Raw genomic sequence first — 23,969 nt, forward strand, 5'->3', positions numbered from 1 at the left:
TTTCTCCAGGGAAGAACTCACATCCCTCCTAAAATTCTGGTCCCAGAACCTAGAAAATTGCCATACATTTGATGATCTCAAAATACTCTTGCTGAGAAGGAGAACTGGTAGTTTGAACACATATGTTTATCTCTTCTCCTTCTTGGAGCCCCACAAAAATGACAGCAAGTGAATAAAACCAGAATAAACCCACAAGGATAAAGAGAGTGGGAGAGGAGGCATCAGAGGATAAGAAGATGGAAAGCCAAGTGAAAAAATTAGCAGGGCTGAGAAAGCTGCATACCAAGTGTCTGCAGAGGTGGTGTTAATGAGAAGCAAGGCATTTCCTGCCACAGAACTCCAGTGAAGCTCAAGTACTAGAGAGGACCCAGAAACCCAGAAAGAAAGACCCAGGGAGAAGAATGGATCGAAGACAAGAGGGTTGGATGAAAGTATTTATGATCCATTAGCCCTCCAGGTCCATCTACAGTCTTGCACCTGTGAGATGACTGCCCCTCCCCAGCAGGAGTCTAGAGGGTTGATCTGTGGAGCAACTGAACCAGTGCCTCCCTAGAAAAAGGGAAATTCATTGGAAGTCTATATATCGAAAAAGAGAAAACACACTTCTCTGTCTACTCTCACCCATTTCCCAGTCTCTTTATGTGGTAGCTAGGTTAATAGCTCCCTGGGTATGAAAATGAGGACATTTTCTCTGGAGAGACTGGACGGCCTCAGAGACCTAAAGTTGCAGCTGCTATTATGAAAGCCACCAAAACTCCACACATAGAAACAGAATGCAAATCAACCTTTTAATACCTGATTCTTCAGTGTGAGTGGACAAAAAAGGATCAGCAGACATTTGATAAAATCCCCCCCATTAAATGAAGGAGATTAAAATAAAAAAATAAGGGACTAATATTTTTGAAAAAGGGACTAATACAACACTTGACTCCCTTCATTTCTGGGATTTCACACACCCTTCTTTTCCTCCTACCTCTTTGGCCACTTCTTCTCCATCTCCTTTGCTGGATCTTCCTCATTTCTTTACCCTTAAATATTACAGTACCCAGAACCTTATCAATCCCAGAATCTCTTTTCTTCTCCATCTACACTCACTCCTTTAGTGATATTATCTAGCCTCCTGGCTTTAAATAATATCCAAACATCGTTGACTCCCAAACATATACCTTTAGACCAATCTCTTCCCTGACTCCAGATTGTGTATCTCTATGACTATGCAACCTCTCCACTTGGTGACCTAACAGACACCTCAAAACTAATGTGTTCAAAATGTACTACTGGTCTTCCCCCTCCCAAGAATCTGCACCTGCCAAAGTCTTGCTCATCTTAATAAATGTCAATTTATTCATTGATAAATAATAATAAATGTCTTTCTGAGCTGCTCAGAAAACCTTGTGTGTTAGTTTGAATTTCCCCAAAAGCGGACTCGGAGATAAGGATTCAAGTACAAACAGTTTATACTTTACAGAAGAAGGAGCCACTAGGAGGAGAGTGGGGAAGTGACATATGGAAGAGAAGGTGACCATTGAAGATGTGTTGTTCAGTTAGCTACCACTGATCGGCTGGAGCTTAATCTTGCGGGAAATGGTGTAAAACACATGTCAGAATTATCCCATCTGAGGAACAAAGGAGCTGAGGTACTTATACACCAGTTCCTGAGAATCACTGGTTGACATAGCTTTCCACAGTTGGGGTTAATTTCCCAGCACTTCCAGCCTATGGTAGGAATTGTTAGACTGGTTTTTCCTTTGCAGTTCTGGGAAAGGCCTCAGGCACAGAGATGTAGACACCTGGGGTACTAACAGCACTGAAACCCTAGAATAATACTTAATGTTCTTCTTCCTTTTATACCCCATATTCAGCTGATCAGTAAATTTTGTCTTCGAAACACATCCAGAATCCACAGCTACCATGTGCTATGATAATACTTACTTTCCTGTTAAACTTTTGTGTTCTTCTTAGAGTTAATAATTGCTTTGTTTTTTCATTTTAAATAGTTCTCAGTGTGACTCTCTTCCCCTCCTGCAGCGTTATTGAAATACAATGGAGAAAACTGTAAGATATTTATTTTTAAAGATTTTATTTATTTATTTATTTGTCAGAGAGAGAGAGAGAAAGAGCACAAGCAGGGGGAGTAGCAGGCAGAAGGAGAAGCAGGCTTCCTGCTGAGCAAGGAATCCAAAGCAGAACTTGATCCCAGAACCCCAGGATCATGACCTGAGCCAAAGGCAGATGCTTAACTAACTGAGCCACCCAGGTGTCCGAATTGTAAGATATTTAAAACATACATCATGGTAATCTGATATCAAAGGATTGCCACCATCTAGTTAATCAACAGATTAATCACCTCACATATTTATTTGCTAATTTTTCTATTGTATTGTTAGTCTTTTACTGATGGTTTTGTAGGAGACCTTTATAGTTAGTTTTATGGGTTTTTTTGTGGGAAGTTTTAATTTTTCATATTATTAAATCTGTTGGCCTTTTTCTTTATGTGGTTCCAAATTTTGTATCTTGTTTAAGAATGCCATTCCTACCCCCTTCAAAATTTGGAAATACTTTTTTTTAAAGGTTTATTTAATTTAGAGAGAGAGTGGGGAAGGGGCAGAGGGAGAGGGAGAGAAGTAGACTCTATGCCGAGCATGGAGCCTGACATGGGGCTTGATCTCAGAATCCTGAGATCACCATCTGAGCTGAGCCTAACTGACTAAGCTACCTAGGTGCCCCCAAATTTGGAAATAGTCCATAGTTTCTAGTACTACTTTGTGTTTGGAGTTTGTTTATTTTGATCAAACTGGAATTTATTTGTGTGTATGGTGTGAGGAATGGTTGAAGCATATTATTTTTCCTAAATGGATAGCCAGTTGTCCTGGAAATACTTGTTACAGACATTATTTTCCCCTCTAATTTGAAATGCCATCTTTTTCATATAATAAATTCCAATAGATAGATAGACAAGGGAGAAAATCTGGTCTTGGACACTTAATTCTTTTTCTTTATGTTCATCTATTCCTGGGCTAATAATATTATATTTGAATAATTATAGCCTCATAGCACATTTTGATATCTGATAGGGTAAGTCCTTCTTCCTATATAGTGAACATTTTTGGTTATTCTCTCACTTTTTTGTCAACCTGCCAAATTTCATTTTTAAAAAGATAAATTGAGTAGAATGGTATCTTTAAAATAAGTGATCTCCCATATGTCTTTATTTATTTGGATACTCTTTTATATCTTAGAGTAAAACTGCATGATTTTATTCATATAGGACTCTCACATTTCTCGCTAAGTTTATTTCTTGATTTTTTTAAAAATTTCTTGATTCTTTATAGACTTTGCAGCAATTGTAAATTGATTATTTTCTGTGACATATTCTAATAAGTTAATGCTGGTCAAAAGGAAAGATATTGATTTCTACATAATTTTATATATAACCATTTTATTAACTTTCATTCATTCTAATGATTTTTCAGTTTGTTCACTTAGATTTTGCAGGCACTATTTTTCTTCTTCAAATAATACTTGCACTGTGTCTTCTTTTCCCAATATTTATACCTTATCTTTTCTTGTCTCTCAGCAGTAGTTAAGTACCCCAACGCAATGTTGACTAGTACAGATGATCATTGACACACTTTTGTTGTACTTTAACTTAGTGGGATTTGCCATTTTTATTTTAACAAGTAATTTGGTGGGTAGACTTTCAATTAGCAGAAGCATGAATGTATTATCTAAACAAATTGTTGACTTAGAGTTACTTCATTCAACAGACAGTGAGACATCATGAAAGATATTCTGAAGTTGACCTCTCTTGGTCCCCTAGAAATGTCGCGACCAGGGGAACAAGATGTTAACAGTTTGAGATGAGTTTCATGGAGACTAAAGACCTGCTCAAAAACTTTCTGTTACGGGGCGCCTGGGTGGCTCAGTGGGTTAAAGCCTCTGCCTTCGGCTCAGGTCATGATCCCAGAGTCCTGGGATTGAGCCCCATATCGGACTCTCTGCTCGGCAGGGAGCCTGCTTCCACCTCTCTCTCTGCCTGCCTCTGCCTACTTGTGATCTCTCTCTCTCTCTCTCTGTCAAATAAATAAATAAAATATTAAAAAAAACTTTCTGTTACTTTTTATACCCTTTCCTTGCACAAGTAGCATAGATTGTGCATATTACAGTAACATGTTCAACTTAATAGGATGCACCTGCATTTAACACAAAGTATTTAATTTGATAAAATATGTCTCTATATAATTCTCTATATAATTTTTACACATTTAACTTTGAATGATTGCTTATATAGGAATCATAGTGTGGGCATCCCCTTATGGGGAACCTCCGCTGTAAGTACAATGTTTACCTTTGGTTTCTGGTAAATGCTTTTTATCACATTATGGAAAGATAATAATAATAGCCAAAAGTTACTATATATTTATAATAGTTACTGTTGAAAGTGCTTCATATATTAACTCACATAGAAAATCTCTTTCTATTCCCAGCTTACTAATAATTGCGTGTGTGTGTGTGTGAGTGTGTGTGTGTGTGTGTGTAACAGGAGTGTGGGATCTTACTGAATGCTTTTTTCAGCATCTATCAGGATAATTGTATGACTTTCCTCCTTTATTCTACTTCTGTAAGGAATGAAATCAATACATATATTAGTGTTGAATCAAAAACTCATGAAGTCCCCTAATTCATCAAAATCATCACTTTTCTAATTATCCCACTCTCCTCATGTTCTCACTTTTTTCCTCTCCCAGTCTAGATTCCATGGTACATCACTGCAATCACAATATTGTAAATATTCATACTTCTCTTGTCACTTTCTCTCCATTACATTCACTGACAGAACTCCAAGTCCTCCTAAACCCAACTCTTACTGAGTAGTCCATGTCTGTGTCTGAGCAGTTGGACATGGCTGGAGAAATTCACTCAAATGTGCTGCTTCAACTGAAATATCTTTTTTTTTTTTAAGATTTTGTTTATTTATTTGAGAGAGAGAGAGCACAAGCAGGGGGGAGAGGCAGACAGAGAGGGAGAAGCAAATTCCCTGCTGAGCAGGGAGCCTGACGTGGGGCTCAATCTCAAGACCCTGAGATCATGAACTGAGCCAAAGGCAGCCCCTTAACCCACTGAGCCACCCAGGCCTCATGAAGTGAAATTTCTGACTACAAACCTTAAATGAAACTCGATCCTGCCCAGTAATGTTGCTATACTCCCCTGGTATAGTTTCATTTTCCCACTGTCCAATATGCTCTTTTCTGCTCTCTTCAAACCTCCAACATACTCTGTCCCCCTTCACTCTCATATGACTTCAGCTTATAACTCATTGAGAAAGTAGAAGCATTCAGATTCATCTCCGTCCCACCTAATCTACCAACTTCTCTTTTCTTTCTTATTTATTTATTTATTTATTTGCCAAAGAGAGAAAGAGAGAGAGAGACTACCAACTTTTCTGATCTGCATCAGGATCCTAGTCATTGCTTTTTCACCTGGCTCTACACACCTATCCCACGTTCTTGTGTCTTCCCAAGGATCAAATTCCTTCTCTGCTGTATCATCAATTTCTCCCTCTCTACCGGATAATTTCCATCACCAAAATCACTGGCCTTAGGATGTCTCATCTCAAAACCCACATAAACACAATTCTCCCTTGACAGCATATCTCTCTTCAGCTACGGTTCCACTTATACCTACTCATAGCAAAACTTACGGAAAAGTTGTCTATATTCTTTCTCTGCTTCTTAACCTTTCATAATGATCCAACCAAACTTTTAACCTCTTCACTCCACTGAACGTGCACTTTGTCAAAGCTACCATTGACCTCTAGTTTGCCAAATTCACTTCTCTGTTGTTCTCATCTTGATTGACCTCTATGAAGCTTTCAACATGGTTAACCACTTCCTTAAACATTTTCTTTTATTAGCTTCAATTATATACCATTCTCCTTGTTTACTTCTGCTTCATTGGCTGATGCTTCCCAGTCTCCTTTGCTGGCTTCTTATTAAGCCAACCTCCAAATGTTGGAGTGATTCAGGACTCCGTTCTCTGTCCTCTTGAATTCTCACTCCTTTGTTGACCTCATCGATCTCTAGTGGTCTAGTTTCCTTCCTTCCTTCCTTTCTTTAAAGATTTATTTATTTATTTGGGGGGTACAGCTGAGGGGAGGGGTAGAAGGAGAGGGAGAGAGAGAATCTCAAGCAGACACCCCACTGAGCGCACAGCCTGATGCAGGGCTCAACACCAGGACCCTGAGATCGTGACTTGAGCTGAACGCAGATGCTTAACCATCTGAACCACCCAGGCGCTCCATGCATCCCAAAGGTTTTGAACAGATGTGTTTTCATTTTCATTTGTTTCCATGATTTTTCCTTTTTTTTAAAAAGATTTTATTTAGTTATTTGACAGAGAGAGATCACAAGCAGACAGAGAGGCAGGCAGAGAGAGAGGAGGAAGCAGGCTCCCTGCTGAGCAGAGAGCCCGATGCGGGGCTCGATCCCAGGACTCAGAGACAACGACCCCAGCTGAAGGCAGTGACTTAACCTACTGAGCCACCCAGACGCCCCTCCATGATTTTTTTCAATTATTTTTTAATTTCCTGGTTGACCCATTCATTGTTTAGTAGGATGCTCTTTAGCCTTCATGTATTTGAGTTCTTTCCAAATTTCCTTTCGTGATTCAGTTCCAGTTGCAAAGCATTGTAGTCCAAAAATATTCAGGGAATGATCCCAATCTTTTAGTACCAGCTGAGACCTGATGTGTGATCCAACATGTGATCTGTTCTGGAGAACGTTCCATGTACACTCAAGAAGAATGTGTATTCTGTTGTTTTAAGATGGAATGCTCTGGGGGTGCGTGGGTGGCTCAGTGGTTAAGCCTCTGCCTTTGGCTCAGGTCATGATCCCAGGGTCCTAGGATCAAGTCCCACATCATTCTCTCTGCTCAGCAGGGAGCCTGCTTCCTCCCCTCTCTCTGCCTGCCTCTCTGCCTGCTTGTGATCTCTCTCTCTCTCTCTGTCAAATAAATAAATAAAATCTTAAAAAAAAAAAAAGATGGAATTCTCTGAATATATCTGTGAAGTCCATCTGGTCCAGTGTGTCATTCTAAGCCCTTATTTCCTTGTTGATCTTCTGCTCAGATGATCTCTCCATTGCAGTGAGTGGGGTGTTAAAGTCCCATACTATTATTGTATCATTGTTGGTGTGTTTCTTTAATTTTGTTATTAATTGGTTTGTATAGTTGGCTGGTCCCATTTTAGGGGCATAAATACTTATAACTGTTAGATCTTCTTATTGAATAGACCCTTTAATTATGATATGGTGTCCTTCCTCATCTCTTATTACAGTCTTTGGTTTAAAATCTAATTTGTCTGGTATGCCTAGGTGGCTCAGTCATTGAGCATCTGCCTCCAGCTCAGGTCGTGATCCCAGGGTCATGGGATCAAGCCCGCATCAGGCTCTGTGTTCTTCGGGAAGCCTGCTTCTCCTTCTCCCATACCCCCTACTTGTGTTCCCTCTATCACTGTCTCTTTCTGTCAAATAAATAAAAAATCTTTTAAAAAAACAAATTTGTCTGATGTAAGGATTGCCACAGACGCTTTTTTTTAAAATGTCCATTAACATGATAAATGGTTTTCCACCCCCTCACTTTAAATCTGGAGGTGTCTGTGAGTCTAAAATGAGACTCTTCCAGATAGCGTATTGATGGGTCTTGCTTTTTTATCCAAACTGACACCTGTGTCTTTTTTTTTTTTTTTAAGATTTTATTTATTTATTTGACAGACAGAGATCACAAGTAGGCAGAGAAGCAGGCAGACAGAGAGGAAGGGAAGCAGGCCCCCTGCTGAGCAGAGAGCCCGACGCGGGACTCGATCCCAGGACCCTGAGATCATGACCCGAGCCGAAGGCAGCAGCTGTGTCTTTGATCGGGCCATTTAGTCCATTTACATTAAGAGTAACTACACTGAAAAATATGAATTTATGTCATTGTATTACTTCTAAAGTCACTGTTTCTGTGTATTGTCTCTATTCCTCTATGGTCTATGTTACTTTTGGGCTCTCTCTTCACTTAAGGATCCCTTTTAATACTTCTTGCAGGGCTGGTTTAGTGATCACATATTTTTTCAGTTTTTGTTTGTCCTGGAAGGCTTTTAACTCTCCTTCAACTTTGAATGACACCCTAGCTGGATAAAGTATTCTTGCCTTCATATTTTTCTCATTTAGCACTCTGAATATATCATGCCAGTATTTCCTGGCCTGCCAGGTCTCTGTGGATAGGTCCACTGCCTGTTTAATATTTTACCTGTGTAGGTTACAGACCACTTGTCCCAAGCTGCTTTCAGGCTTTTCTCTTTGTCTCTGAGATTTGCAAGTTTCACCATTATATGTTAGGGTGTTGACCTATTTTTATTGATTTTGAGGGGGACTCTCTGTGCCTCCTGGACTTGAAAGCCTGTTTCCTTCTCCAGATTGTGGAAGTTCTCTGCTCATAATTTGCTCCCATATACCTTCTGCCCCCCCTTTCTCTCTCCTCTTCTTCTGGGGTCCCAATTATTCTAATATTGTTTTGCTTTATGGTATCACTTCTCTCTCAAATTCTCCCCTCGTGGTCCAGTAGTTATCTCTCTTTTTCTTAGCTTCTTTATTCTCCGTCATTTGGTTTTCTATATCACTAATTCTCTCTTTAGCCTCATTTATCCTAGCAGTAAGACCCTCCATTTTTTTATTGCACCTCATTAATAGCCCTTTTAAATTTTGGTTTGATTAGATTTTAGTTCTTTTATTTCTCCAGAAAGGGCTTCCCCAATGTCTTCTATACTTTTTTCAAGCCCAGCTAGTATCTTTATAATTGTTATTCTGAACTTTAGTTCCAACATTTTACTTATATCCATACTGATTAGGTCTCTGGCAGTCAGTATTGCCTCTTGTTCTCTTTTCTGAGGTGAGTTTTTCTGTCTTGCCATTCTGTCCAGGGAAGAATAGTTGAATAAGAGAACAAAATACTAAAATGGCAACAACAAGCCCAGAGAACTATATACCAAACAAATTAGAAAAGACCCAAAATGAAAAAAAAATTAAATTAAATTTTTAAAAGAGAGAGAATATAGGGCACCTGGGTGGCTCAGGTGGTTGGGTGTCTGCCTTCAACTCAGGACATGATCTCCGGGTCCTGGGATAGAGCCCCACATCATGTTATCAGGCTTCCGGCTCAACAGGGAGTCTGCTTGCTTCTCCCTCTGCCTCTCCCCCTGCTCGTGCTCTCTGTCTCTCTCTCTAAAGTTTTCTTTTTTTTTATTTATTTTTTTTTAAAGATTTTATTTATTTATTTGACAGATAGAGATCACAAGTAGGCAGAGAGGCAGGGAGAGAGAGAGGGGGAAGCAGGCTCCCTGCTGAGCAGAGAGCCCGATGCGGGGCTCAATCCCAGGACCCTGGAATCATGACCTGAGCTGAAGGCAGAGGCTTTAACCTACTGAGCCACCCAGGCTCACTGAGCCACCTAGGCACCCCTCTCTGTCTCTCTCTCTAATGAGTAAATAAAATCCTTTAAAAAAGAGAGAGAGAGATAATATAATCAGACAGGTTGAACAGAACAGAGCAATACACTGGATCTGTGTGTATTTTGGCCTGTTTGTTAGAAAACTAGATCCCAAAATTGTAAAGAAACAAACAAACTAAGTACTGTGAAGTATGTAAACCTGGCAATTCACAGACCTGTACCCCTGGGGCTAATAATACATTATATATTCATTAAAAAATAATTTTAAAAAACTTATATATGTACAAAAATAAAATTAAATACAGTGAAAGGATAGAATGTAACTATAAAAATGAAAATTAAAGGACAAAAAAAAAAGGAATATAAACAGACGGTTGAACAGAACAGAGCAATATGCTATATCCTGAGTATTTTGGTTTGTTTGTAAGAGGAAACTACATCTCAAAATTGTAAAGAAAGGAAAACTTACATATGTATATAGATAGATAGATAAAATAAAATTAAATACATTGAAAGGATAGAATATAAATGTAAGAATGAAAGTTAAAAAATATTTTTAAAAGGGAGTTGGTGGGGCGCCTGGGTGGCTCAGTGGGTTAAAGTCTCTGCCTTCGGCTCGGGTCACGATCCCAGGGTCCTGGGATCGAGCCCTACATCGGGCTCTCTACTCAGCAGGGAAGCTGCTTCCCCCATCCCCCTCTACCTGCCTCTCTGCCTGCTTGTGATCTCTATCTGTCAAATAAATACATAAAGTCTTTAAAAATAAATAGATAAACAAATAAATACAAGAGAGTTGGTAAAATAAGAAATTGGTTGAAAAAGGAAAGAGAAAAAAATTAAACTCAAAGATTAAAGAATCATGAGATTCTTTAACCATTCAAACCATGAGTTCTATATACTATATTTTCCCCCAGTGCTGGAGTTTTACAGTTCTCTCTGATCAATAAACTTGGCCTTATCTTCTTCTTCTTCTTTTTTAAAGATTTTTATTTATTCATTTGAGAAAGAGAGAGAACACAAGCAGGGGAAGAGGCAGAGGGAGAAGTAGACTCTCTGCTAAGCAGGGAGCCCAACACAGAACTTGATCCCAGGACCCCAGGATCATGACCTGAGTTGAAGGCAGACACTTAACCATCTGAACCACCCGGGCAGCCCTGGTCTTATCGTATTCTTTTTATTATTATTTTTTGTTTATTATTAGTCTCACTTCAAGATTGAACTGCATGAGGAAGGGAACCCCACTTCTCTGGCTCATTCTTGGATCCCCATTACCTAGTCCAGGGTTTGACACATAGCAAATCCTCAATAAACAGTTGCTGAAAAAATTCAGTAACATATAAGCCAATGAATATTTTCATGTTAACTTAATAGACTCTAAAGTACCACAAAAGTCATCTGACCTTACCTTTTTCATCATTTCAAACTTGCTTCAATACTGTCAGGAGCCTGGAGCTCACTACTTCCTGAAAACCCTTCCAGACTTTGGATAAGTCTGGGTATTAGAAAGGTCTTTCTAAAATCAGTTATTCCCCACCCCCAACCTATAGATAAAGAAGGCTTGTTCTGGGCTGGGGTGGAAGTCAAAGGGATTGGGCTTTTTTTTGAGCCCTTAAAGTGCCAGGCACAGTGTTGGGTGCTTTCCATTAATCATCTTCTTTGATCATCTCAGTAACCCTAGGAAAGGGTGTCATCCCATTTCATAGATGAGAAAGCTGAGGTTGAGAGAGATGAGGTGACTTATTAAATGTCATGTGGCCTCTAGAACTGAAATTTGAGAATTACACTATAGAACTGGAATCCAAATCTAGATTTATCTTGTTCCCTAATTCATTCCCTTTATTTCAGCTTGAAGAAGAGAGAAAAAAAAATCAATTGTCTCAGTGATCTCAGGGTCCTGGGATCGAGTCCCGCATCGGGCTCTCTGCTCAGCGGGGAGCCTGCTTCCTCCTCTCTCTCTCTGCCTGCCTCTCTGCCTACTTGTGATCTCTCTCTGTCAAATAAATAAATAAAATCTTAAAAAAAAATAAAATAAAAAAAATAAAAAGTGTAATAGAAGCAAAGGCTGGAAGTAAAAGCAAACATATTAATTGATTTGTTTGTCAAAACCTCATGCACTGGGGCACTTGGGTGGCTCAGTCATTAAGTGTCTGCCTTCAGCTCAGGTCATGATCCCAGGCTCCTGGGATCAAGCCCGGCATAGGGCTCTCTGCTCAGCGGGAAGCCTGCTTCTCCCTCTCCCACTCCCCCTGCTTTTGTTCCCTCTCTCACTGTGTCTCTCTCTGTTGAATAAATAAAATCTTAAAAAAAAAAAAACCAACAACAAACCTCATGCACTTAGTAGCTACCTCGCTCCTGAGTAGCTATGCCGTCTCGTAAAGATGACAAAAATCAAATATAATTGCCAAGTGTCTCTATTCCTTGCTCTAGATCATGAATACATAGAAAGCTGACTGCTTACAAAATACAAAAAAGGGCCATTTTTTTTTTAAGTTCCAGGAATTGCTTTATTGTTTCACTGAGAGGATAGTAATATCAGGCAGAGAATCCCCCAAGGAAATGATGGTCATGTTTCATTGTTGTTTGCCCTCTGCTCTTTCATCTTCTAAGCATTTACTATTTTTCATTTATAGATATTAGACATTTATTTTTATCACAAATGCAATCCAAGCGTGAATACATAAATGCATTATCTTTTAACATCTGCCCCCACCATGTTCCTTTAAATAGAAAAAAGACCTAAGCATCTCTTCAAAGCTTATGTGGCCATAGCTGTCCCACCTATGGTTTTAAAAACAGACCATAATTTACCTTCTGAAATCCTCTCTTAAACTACAGCTCATTCTATTAAAGAAATCATGGGAAAGAAGTCCTATTGATATTGTCGATAGTCTCCAAAAGGTGAGGATGGTAACTGGGCAGACGGCAACTGAGAGGGGTCTTCAGCAAACTGAGGACCATTGGGAAATCATGCAGAGATAAATCTTATCAACAAGATAACAGGTCCTATAATTAAAACTAGAATGCCACCCATCACTGCTGACCCAACGACGGCCACTGATCCATCTCTTGCTGACAGTATGGCTCCTGTTAAGGCAACACTTGTGATGAAGTTCCAGGAATCTTTCCTTCCGACTTGAACCATAATGCAGTCAGTCATGAAAAATAAACCTCCACAAACTGCAAAGCTACCTCTCAACTGCGGAGTCCCGGTTTTTTTTTTTTTTTTTAAAGATTTTATTTATTTATTTGAGAGAGAGACAGTGAGAGAGAGCATGAGCGAGGAGAAGGTCAGAGAGCGAAGCAGACTCCCCATGGAGATGGGAGCCTGATGCGGGACTCGATCCCGGGACTCCAGGATCACGCCCTGAGCTGAAGGCAGTCGTCCAACCAACTGAGCCACCCAGGCGTCCCATGGAGTCCCGGTTTTAATAGCTGTGAAACTCCCTTGTAGTCTGTGGTTTACTCCCACTGGAGAATTGTGAAAACCTTTGAGTGGTTGAAAGATACCACCAACTGTGGTATCCATGGTAAAGACCCCTCCACAGTCATCCACAATTCGTGAGGACAAGGCTCTCACATATATTCCTCCATCTTGAGTCCACCAAAAAACAAAACAAAACAAAACAAAAACACCTTTTAAAAAAGTTTTTATTAAAATTCTAGTTGGTTAACATATGATATAATATTAGCTTTAGGTGTACAATACACTGATTCCACACTTCCATACAACACCTGGTGCTTATCCAGCAAATGTATTCCTTAATGCCATCATCATTTCCCCCATCCCCCATTACCCCCCTCTCTGGTAACCATTAGTTTGTTAAAAGAGGGTTACTTCAGGGGCACCTGGGTGGCTCAGTGGGTTAAAGCCTCTGCCTTTGGCTCAGGTCATGATCTCAGGGTCCTGGGATCAAGCCCCACATCGGGCTCTCTGCTCAGTGGGAAGACTGCTTCCTTCACTCTCTCTCTGCCTCTCTGCCTACTTGTGATTTCTGTCTATCAAATAAATAAATAAAATATTTAAAAAAAAATAGAAGAGGGCTACTTCTTTAAAAAAAGGAAAAAAAAGGTGGTCACTTCTATTCAATATTGTACTGGAGGTTTAGGGCAATTAAGCAAGAATATAAAAGAAAAAGCATACGTATTAGAAAAGAGCAGGAACTATCTCTAGTTGAAGATAACATGATTTTATATATAGAAGATGCTAAAAAATCCACACACATAAAAATTAACTGCTAGAGGAAAGTTGTGGATGCAAGACTAATATAAAAAAATCAATTGCATTTCTATATATTAGCAATGAACAATCCAAAAATGAAATTAAGAAGACAATTCCACTTACAATAGCACCAAAAATAACAAAATACTCAGGAATAATTTTTTTTTAAGATTTTATTTATTTGAGAGAAAGAAAGAACATGAGCAGGGGGAAGGGCAGAGAGAGAGAGAGGAGGACAAGCAGACTCCATGTGGAACAGGAAGCCTGATGTGGAGCTGGATCCCAGGACCCTGAGAACATGGCCTGAGCCAAAGGCAGACGCTTAACAGACTGAGCCACCCAGGCACTCCTCAGGCATAAATTTAACCAAAGAAGTATAAATTTGCACTCTGAAAAATTGTTGAGAAAAATTAAAGAAGACCTAAAGAAATGAAAACATATCCTGTGTTTATAGAATGTAATATTTAATACTGTCAAAATGCCAACAATCCCCAAATTAATCTGCAGATTAAACATAATCCCTATCGGGGGGGCAAAAAAAAGAAAAAAAGGGGGGCCAAAAAACAAAAAACAAAAAAACACAACAAAAAAAATCCCTATCAAAATTCCAACTGCCTTTTTTTTTTTTTTTTTTTTTTTTTGCAGATGTGAACAAGCTGATTCTAAATTTCATCTGGAAATGTAAGAGACCCAGAAGAGCCAAAACAATCTTGAAAAAGAACAAAGTTGGAGGACTGACACTACCTGATTTCCAAGCTACAAAGCCATAGTAATCAAGACAGTGTGATACTAGCAAAACAAAAGACAAAGATTGAATAGAATTGAGAGTTCAAAAATAAACCCTTACGATTGGCAGATGATTGATTTTGACAAGGGTTGTAGACCATAGGGGAAAGAAGTCTTAAAAAAATCGTGCTTAGAAACTGTGTATCTGGGGCACCTGGGTGGCTCAGTGGGTTAAGGCCTCTGCCTTCGGCTCAGGTCATGGTCCCAGGTCTCAGGTCTCAGGTCAGGGTCCTGGGATCGAGCCCCACACAGGGCTCTCTGCTGGGCAGTGAGCCTGCTCTCCACAGCACCCCCCACCCCCGCCTGCCTCTCTGCCTGCTTGTGATTTCTGTCTGTCAAATAAATTAATAAAATCTTAAAAAAAAAAAGAAACTGTGTATCTACATGAAAAAGAACGAATTTGAACTCTACCACCCATCATACACAAAAGCAAACTCAAAATAGATCAAAGACTTAAATGTAAGAGCTAAAACTATAAAATGCTTAAAAGACAACACAGGAATAAATCTTCATGACTTTGGATTAGGTTTCTGAGATATGATAACAAGCACAGACAATCATAGAAAATTCAGACTGTTGAAATTAAAAACTTTTGTGCTTCAGGGGCACCTGGATGGCTCAGTCAGTTAAGTGTCCAGCTCTTGATTTTGACTCTGGTCATGATCTCAGAGTCCTGGGATTGAGCCCTGGGTCATTCCCCACACTCAGTGGGGAATCTGCTTAAGGCTTTCACTCCCTTTCCCTCACCTCTTCCCCACCTCAAATAAATAAATAAATCTTTAAAAAAATAAAAAGAGCAAAGAGTTGAATCAACATTTCTCCAAAGAAGTTAAATAAATAGACAGCAAGTACATAAATAAATGCTCAACATCAACTGTCCTTAGGGAACAGCAAACCAAATATACAATGAGATACCACCTCATACTCATGAGGATAGGGATAATTTTTTTAAAATCTGAAAATAACAAATATCAGCAAGAATGTGTAGAAATTAGAGTACTCACATATTGCTGATGGAAATATAAAATAGTATAGGCACCTGGAAAACATTTTGTCAGAAAGTTAAACATAGAGTTACCATATAACTGAGCATTTCTACTCCTATGTTTATAGCCAGAAGAATTGAGAAATTATATATCCACACAAAACTTATGTGTATCCACACAAAAACTTGCAAATGGTTGTTCACAGCAGCATTATTATGGCCAAAAAATGGAAATAACCCAAATGTCCATCAACTAATGAATAGATCAACAAAATATGGTGTATACATACAATGGAATATTATTCAGCATTAAAAGCAATGGAGTAGTGGGGCACCTGGGTGGCTCAGTCAATTAAGCATCCAAATCTTGATCTCACCTCAGGTCTTGATCTCAGGGTCATGAGTTCAAGGCCTGCCTTGGGCTCCATGCTGGGCATGAAGTGTATTTAAAAAAAAAAAAAAAAGCAATGAAGTATTGATGCATGTTACAACATGGATAAACCTTGAAAACATTATGGTAAATACAAGAGCACATACTATATTACTCCATTTATATGAAAAGTCCAGAATAGGCAAATCTATAGAGACAGAAAGCAAGTTAGAGGTTTCCAAGGGCTGAGGTACAGGGTTTCTTTTTGGATGATGAAAATGTGCTGGAATTAGATAGTGGTGATGATTGCGCTTGTGAATACACTAAAAACCACTGAATTTTATACATTAAAATGATGAATTTTATCATATGTGAATTTTATCTCAATTTAAAAAATGCAAAAGAGCGAGGCTGCCAGTAGAGTAAGAGCAGGTGGGCAGAAATTCCATTTGGATGCCAGGTGGTGTCTCTTGGCAAGCTAGTCTTGTTTGGTAGTGTCCAATGCAGGTCCCTGTCCTCCTCAGCCAAGTGGCTCCACTTCAGCTGCCACTTAAGATTTTTGTTTGAATAAGGGGTTCCCCAGCTAAAAAAGAGTAAAGCCCTTGGCCCAACTGATAAACTGCAAAGAAGTTTCTCCCAGACTTCGAAGCTCCAGACTTGCAGAATGTTAGTATGAGGAGAGGCTGGGGAGTCAAAACATCAACAGAGGCCAGTGGCCCAGACAAGGGTTGGAGTGTCACAAACAGCGCTGGTGGCTGGAACCCAGCCTTCTGGCACAGCATCTGCTAACAAGGATCCCTCTGGCTCTTTCTGATCTCAGGGGAGCATTGACATATTGGAGAGGTTTAGTTTCATTCATAAGCCTTGACAGAACAAGTTCTGGCTCTTACCCCCAGATGGGTGAGCCAAGTCCCTGTTCTCAGGTGGTTCAGGCACAGGATGTGAAAACATGCTCAGTCCCTGACGGTTCTGCTCCCCTCTCTTGGACTGAGCTGAGATCTTGGGTACACCGTCTCTCAAAGGACAGCAAGACAGTGGCAGGGGAGCAGATCTTAGCCCAGGGGAAGGAGGGAAGGCAGGAAAATTAGTGACTATTGGGCACATATATTGGGTCAGAAACACAGGAACATGCACATATATGATTTAACTTCCTCCTTACTGACTCCTTTAGCAGTAGGTGAAGGGACTTGTTCCAGATACTTGGAGCTATTATGCTATAGAACTGAGATTTGAACCTGGGATCATCTGATTTGAAAGTCTGTGCTCTGAAGAAGCTGGAAGTTCACCTAGAGTTTTTCACCTAGGCTCCTCCATTGAACCGCTTCTAGCTCCCACTGTTGGCACATTACTTATTCATTCATTCATTCATTTATCCCGTAATTTTCCCTGAGTAGGCATTTGGTGCCACATAATGCGTTAGGCAACAGACAAACAAACCTGAATACCCGAATAAAGTGTAGGCCTTGTCTTCAAGGATTTATAACGTATTGGGAGCTAAGCCTAGACTGAGACATAAGACTAGGGGCTGAGGTAGTTATACCACCAAGGGAGGCCCTATGGTGGTTTGACCAGATGGCAAGTGGTTTTAATACGAGAATGAGAATTCAAGGTTTGGGGCAATGGGGGAAAATATATGGCTAATTCTCTACCCAGCCCCCACCCTGTCCTGTAGATGTGTGGGGTGCGGGAGAATGAGCAGCCACCATCAGAGAGAGCTGAGGGGGAAGTGGTATTCTAGGGCATGGCTTCTATTCTGCCACAGCAGGAAGTGGGGGGAGGGCTTGCTGAACAGGCCAAGGCTTAGGGGAGTTTACTGACTATAGGACTTTGGTTTGGGAGGGTTCAGACCGAAGGGTCTTTGGGAAGGGGGCAGTGGGTGCTAGAGTGAGTTTGGGAAGGATAATGTAGATCAGAGTGGTCAGGAATGATGGGGTGAGAGAGAAGGGATTGAAGTATTGCAGTCCCGACTGAAAGTACAGGGCAATTACATTTCATACTCAGGTTTCTGAGGCTATTTTCGGTACAGGAAACAAACTATCATGTTTTCTCAGGGTACCAAATAGAACATGGGGGAAATTTGTTGGGAAGTGCAAGAGGGAAAATCAGCCTCAACTCAGGCTGGAAGCCACTAGTACTGTTTAAACTATGGGAGGAATTTAGCCTGGAGTAGAGGAGAAGGGAGGTGGTTACTAGGTTTAACTCAAAGCTTGACTTCTATTTGGTTTTTCTTATCCTCTTAGCTATAAACCAGTCTGTTCATTTTATGAGTACTTCCTCCTCTTCAAACTCGTGTCCCCTCTTGCCGCTTCCCGTTAATATGTGGTTTAACAGAGAAGTGGCATGGTGCTATGGAAAGAATTTGGAATACAGTATCCCTCACTATAGAATCTAGTCACTCAGTTAAAAGTCCCACTTCCATAGCCAGTCAGGGATGGAAGCAGCCAGAACCAGAATGCAGGATTTAGAACTCCCATTTTCCCATCCTTCACTGAGTTATCATATAATGCAGAGTCTGACTTCCTTAGCGTCCCTGAGCTTGTTTCCTTTAAAATATGTACTTTATAGTAGTTGTGAAGATTAAATGACATGTGAAAAACATAATACAATGTCTGGCCAAGGAGTGGCCCTAAGATTTTTTTATTATTACAGGCAAAAATTACCAGGGTTTCTGGCTTGATGTTCAGATGAATATCTCATCATACATGTTATAGGCTGAACATATGTAATTCATATATTGAAATCCTTACCCTCACTATCTCAGCATGTGACTGTATTTGAAGATAGAGTCTTTAAAAAGAAGTCTGTAAACTGGGCCTTAGACCAGCATGATTAGTGTCCCTACAGGAAGAGGACATTTTGACAGACATGTACAGAGGGAATATCATGTGAAGACACAGTGAGAAGACAGCCATCAACCAGCAGAACAGAGAGATCTCAGAAGAAACCAACCTTTGATCTTGGACGTCTAGTGTCCAGAACTGCAAGAAAAGTAATTTCTGTTGTTTGGGCCAGTCTGTGGCACTTTGTGATGGCAGCCCTAGCAAACTAATACAACACATACCTTGTGCCCTTTTATTTATTTATTAAAGATTTTATTTATTTGACAGAGAGAGAGATCATAAGTACGCAGAGAGGCAGGTAGAGACGGCGGGGAGCAGCCTCCCTGCTGAGCAGAGAGCCGGATGGGGGGCTTGATACCAGCACCTTGAGATCATGACCTGAGCTGAAGGCAGAAGCTTAACATACTGAGCCACCCAGGTGCTCCACATTGTGCCCTTTTAACTGGTGGACAAAAGCTCCCTCATTTTGTTTCTTGGCCTGTAGTGCTATGCTCTCCAACTCAAATAGTCAGCTAAAAGCCCCAAAGGTACTGGTGTCACTGGGCTGGCCGTACTGTCTTGGACTAGGTGTTGCTCCCTTGGCTCTTGGCTGCTAAGAGGAAGTCATGTGAGAAAGCAAGACTTGCCCTTCTGAAGTGCCTGGTGACTTTCTGACTAGAGGTGCTTGTGGTGGAACTAGCAAGAGACTGTCTCATGCATCCATTCCCCGGGTGCTTTCAGACTGCATGGGGAGGGAAGGACAACTGGGTGTACAATTTGGGTGAAGCAATGGGGGAAAAGGGCTGCGTCTGTGGTGACCCTAGTGTCCTCTGTCCCAGGACAGTAGAGAAAGAGACAGAGGAGAAAGAAGGGGTCTGAGGTGGGAGGAAGAAGGAGAGGCGCCTGATGTGAATCACAGGGCACTTTCCTCCGCCAGAAGTAGCGAACTGCGTCTGTGGATCAGCAGGGTCTGGAATCCCGATCTTTTGCGGGGTACCGTTTGCCTGGAGGCTCTGGGACCACCGCACGAAGCCCCCGACAGCCTTTTGCCCGGCTGGCTGTCCTGGGCCACAGGGCAGTGTGAACAGGCGCGCGCGCGCCCGACACGTCCTCGGGGCACTGCCCCCTCCGGGCGCGCGCCCGAACCCGCCCCACCCCGTCCCGCCCCCCGCCGGGCTCCGCTGACCGGGCGCCCGGGGACGCGCACGCCCCCCCTGCGAGCCGGGACCCTGGGCCGCGCGAGCCCCGTGCCCCCTCCCCGCCCGGCGGGCGCGCGCGCTGGCTCCCGCTCCCGCTGGCAGCGGCGGCGGCGGCGGGGATTGTTTTTGTTGTCGCTGAGGCCGGAAGAGCCGCGGGAGCCGGGTCCCTGTCCCCGGGCCGGGCGCCGCCGCCGCCCCCTGCCCAGCGCCCGCGTCTCCGCGGCGCCCCCACCCCCAGCGCCAATATTCCGGAGATCAAGCGTTACGCGGCGGCGGCGGCGGCGGCGGCGGGGCCCGGAGCGGGAGGCACCGGGGACCGGGGCGAGGCGGCCCCCGCCGCCGCCATGGAGGCGCTGGGACCGGGTGAGGAGCGCGCTCGGGCCGGGGCTGGCTGCGGCCGGGGGACTGGTGGGCGGGTGAGCGGGCGGGCGGGTCGCTCCCGGTCTCCCCCATCGGCCCTTGCTTACCTGGGTTCGGGCCGTCAGGCGTGGGGGAAGGGGATCCGTGCCCCGTAGCACAAGGCGGAGGGAGCTGACCTGGGCCTTGAGGGGCGGAGACCGCGCTCCAGCCTGGAGAGATGAGGCACCGCCTGAGGTCTAAGGGAGGCGGGCCCAGGATGGTGACCCCCAGCCCCAGGTAGCCGGGAGACCTAACTCAACCTCGGGGAGGTCGTCTGTGCTTCAGGGTTGAGACAGGCGAGTTTGGGCCTCAGATAGAATGATCTGGGCCAGGTGTTCATCTGAGGCCTGGCCTGGACTGGACTGGACTGAGAAGGACCCCCTCCTACTACCAGGGGTATTCTTGGCATGGGGCCACACCCGTGTTTTTCTTTGCACTGGTAGACGGTCCAAATCCCTCAAATAAGGAAGAAGAACTTCCCCCAAAGACTTCTCATGACCCCCAAAGGCCAAGGGGCAAAGGACCCACCCTTTCTCGAAGGCCCTGAAATACGGTCCTGTGCGTTTGTCAGTCTGTGCAGCAGTCCCAGAGGCTGTGGCCTTAGTGACAGGCAAGTTATCAGAGAGCCCATTCTAGTACAGGCTTTAATGCCCTGAGTTCTCTTCTAACTGGGTTTTAGGTGGTTGTGAGGATTAAATGAAGGTGAAAGTGCTTTGGAAACTGTAATTCCCCATCTTCATGAATGACCTCTGTTTAACTCTCCCAGTCGGCTCAAGCCAGAGGAAACTTTCCAGGTTGTAGCAAATGTTCTGCAGGTTGGGAAGCTAGTGCTCCCTCCTCAAACCCCAACAGGTTTCTAATGCCTTGGCTAAGTAGGGCAGGGTTTAGAGGCTGTGATAGAATTAACTTTAATATCAAATCTTATCTACATAGTGGATTTAGTTGTAGAGCATTTCATTTTCTCAGTATGTAGAAAATTCAGTTTACCATTTGAGTTTGGAAACTGCAGGTTTGTTTACTTAGAACTCGTTTACAAAACTGAATGATTAAAGCCCACCTTAATTTGCTGCCTAAAGTATTTTTTAAAGGCCCCCATAATCAACTTTCATATGCCTTTTAAAAATAAATTGGCTTTGTGATATTAATATTGTTTGATAAACCTGAATCTGAGTATTATACCGGGTTAATTCAGCTATGTCCCCCAGCCACAGGCATGATCATGTCTTTAGGCACCTGGGTGGCTCAGTGGGTTAAGCCGCTGCCTTCGGCTCGGGTCATGATCTCAGGGTCCTGGGATGGAGTCCCGCATCGGGCTCCCTGCTCAGCGGGGAGCCTGCTTCCCTCTCTCTCTCTCTCTGCCTGCCTCTCTGTCTACTGTGATCTCTCTCTGTCAAATAAATAAATAAAATCTTAAAAAAAAAATCTTATGTCTTTAGGAATGTAACAGATTTCTGTTCAAATCCAAGCTAGTCATTTAATAGTTGTATAACCTTGGGCAAATTACTTAATTCCTTTGAACTTTCATTTCCTCATCTGTAAAATGAGGGTAATAATAATTATGTGCTGCAAGATTGTTGTGAGAATGAAATGAGATAATGCGTATGAGGAGTCTTATTGTGGAAACTAATGCATTGTAGATATTCAACAAATGTTTCTTCTTCCCTCCCTGTTAGTAATCCATAATTGAAGCAACTGTTGCATTTATGAGCTGCTGCTGGAAGAGACTATGTAACTAACCATGTATACAAACTGAATGTCATGGAAAAGATCAACCTGGTAGTTAGGAACCTCCTAGGGACTTTTTTTAGGGGCGGGGGTGATTTTAGCTTTTGCAGATTTGAAGACTTAGCTCACTCAGGATTGTGGAAAATTAATTCTCACTAAGCACAGTTTTAAGACATGAATGTATAAATCAAAATGTCATATAGATCTTTTCTGTAACTAGAATATTTTCTTTCTGCTGTCTAGCAAACCCCTTTTCAGGTGTCACAGTATCTTGGAAACCCAGTTAATAATAAGCTGCTTGCTGAGCATAGAATTGGAGCAAAGGGAGTTGATAGTCTTGTGGGATATTTTATCCAGGCTGTTTTAGAACTTAGAGCACACCAGTCTAGTGCTTTGTGCCCTCCTCAGTTGAATAATCACTGATGCATTCCTGGTCTTGCTGTGCTCTCTTCTTACCCCATTTTGGTTTCTGACTATAATAGCTAAGAAATATAGTTAGTCAGATTACCATTTATTTTGGCTATATTAATGATAACTTTTATTTTTACAGTGTTTAACAGTTTGGAAGGTGCTTTCATAGCTCTTAACTCATTTGAACTTCTGCGAGGTAGGCAAGGTAGCATTAGTCCCATTTTACAGATGAGTAAAGTGATTCAGAGAGCTTCAGTGACTTCTTCAAGATCTCAAGGCTGAGTGGTGAAATGCAGATGAGTCTGGGTCATCTGACCCCTAGTCTGTTGCCCTCTTCTTCATTTAAGACTGACTTCATCCAATTGGTGTTAAGTAATATTTGTTCCCTCTTCGGAAGATAGAATTTTCTGACTTTCTCACCAACTTTTGGAGATATGACCATTATAAAGCCTTTTGAGCACTGACTATAACATGTAGCAAGTATAGTCGTAACAGCTAACATTTATTGAGCACTTACTATTATGAGGCACTGTGTTAAGCTTTATGTGTACATTATCTCATGGGATCCTGACAATTGTTTTATGAAGTAGATGCTATTATTACCACACCTCCCATCTTTTATAGATGAGGAAATTGAGGCACACAGTGACTAAGAAATGGGCCCAAGGTCATGCAGTTAAGGACTGGTAAAACCGTGATTGAAACCTACACAGTTTGGTTCTGCCTTAGCCATTGTGCTTTATTTCCCTGTAACTAGTTTGCTGAATTCAAAGAAACCAGCCTTTGGAAAATTTTAGATTATAGTTTTCTAAATAAGTCTCCTAAACTTCTTAAATTCAAAGAAATTACCATTTGCCTTCTAGCTTTTCTCTCTTACCAAAGAAAAGGCACACAGTACTTACCTTTCTCCATTAATCCCACTTCTTTTATTTCCTTTGCCTCGATCCTTTTGGCATCAAATACTTCACAATCCTAAGGCATCTATATATCTCTGAAGTACATTGAGAAAGAAAAAACACTGGGCTGGGAATTAGGAAACCTAAATTCTAGGGGCACCTGCATGGCTCAGTCATTAAGCATCTGCCTTCAGCTTAGGTCATGGTCCCAGGGTCCTGGGATTGAGCCCTGCATCAGGCTCCCTGCTCGGTGGGAAGCCTGCTTCTTCCTCTCCCACTCCCCCTGCTTGTGTTCCCTCTCTCGCTGTGTCTCTCTCTGTCAAACAAATAAAATCTAAAAAAGAAAAAGAAAAAAGAAACCTAAATTCTAGTCAGAATTTAAAATCAAAGCCCTATCATTTGCTCCACATTTCTGTTTCTGAATTTCTATCATAAAGCTGGATTTATGATACAATGATTGTTTAAATGTACCTTAGACTATGTGGGGCTAACTCATCTATATGGTTTAGTTGGGTTAATTCAGTATGCCTATCATCTCTGATATTATTTATTATTTACCTCTTTCCTTGTTTTTAAATGTCTGACCACGCCCAGAATAGATCTCGTGTATACCAGAAGTGGAACTCAATTTCAAGCAACCATATTTTTAGTATAAATCATGTACTTTTGCTTAA

The 23,969-nt window shown here is 41.7% G+C and overlaps 2 protein-coding genes across 2 annotated transcripts in view; one reads left to right on the forward strand and one right to left on the reverse strand.

Annotated features, from left to right (window-relative positions):
* Positions 1-12,438: 12,438 nt before the first annotated feature.
* Positions 12,439-13,170, reverse strand: LOC122898657 (mitochondrial import inner membrane translocase subunit Tim17-A-like). Its single transcript, XM_044236363.1, has 2 exons — positions 12,915-13,170; positions 12,439-12,701 (listed from the first exon to the last, which is right to left on the reverse strand). The coding sequence occupies exons 1-2, from the start codon at positions 13,010-13,012 to the stop codon at positions 12,452-12,454; spliced, it is 348 nt and encodes a 115-aa protein (XP_044092298.1). The 5' UTR covers positions 13,013-13,170; the 3' UTR covers positions 12,439-12,451.
* A 6,886-nt stretch (positions 13,171-20,056) lies between these two features.
* AGO4 (argonaute RISC component 4) overlaps positions 20,057-23,969 on the forward strand; it is a 40,130-nt gene continuing 36,217 nt past the window's right edge. The window contains exon 1 of the mRNA XM_044237789.1: positions 20,057-20,227. Coding sequence (XP_044093724.1) covers positions 20,209-20,227 — 19 coding nt within the window. The 5' untranslated portion in view covers positions 20,057-20,208. The remainder of the gene's footprint in view (positions 20,228-23,969) is intronic.

This window comes from Neovison vison, chromosome 2 (genome assembly GCF_020171115.1).
Source record: "Neovison vison isolate M4711 chromosome 2, ASM_NN_V1, whole genome shotgun sequence".
NCBI lineage: Eukaryota > Metazoa > Chordata > Mammalia > Carnivora > Mustelidae > Neogale > Neogale vison.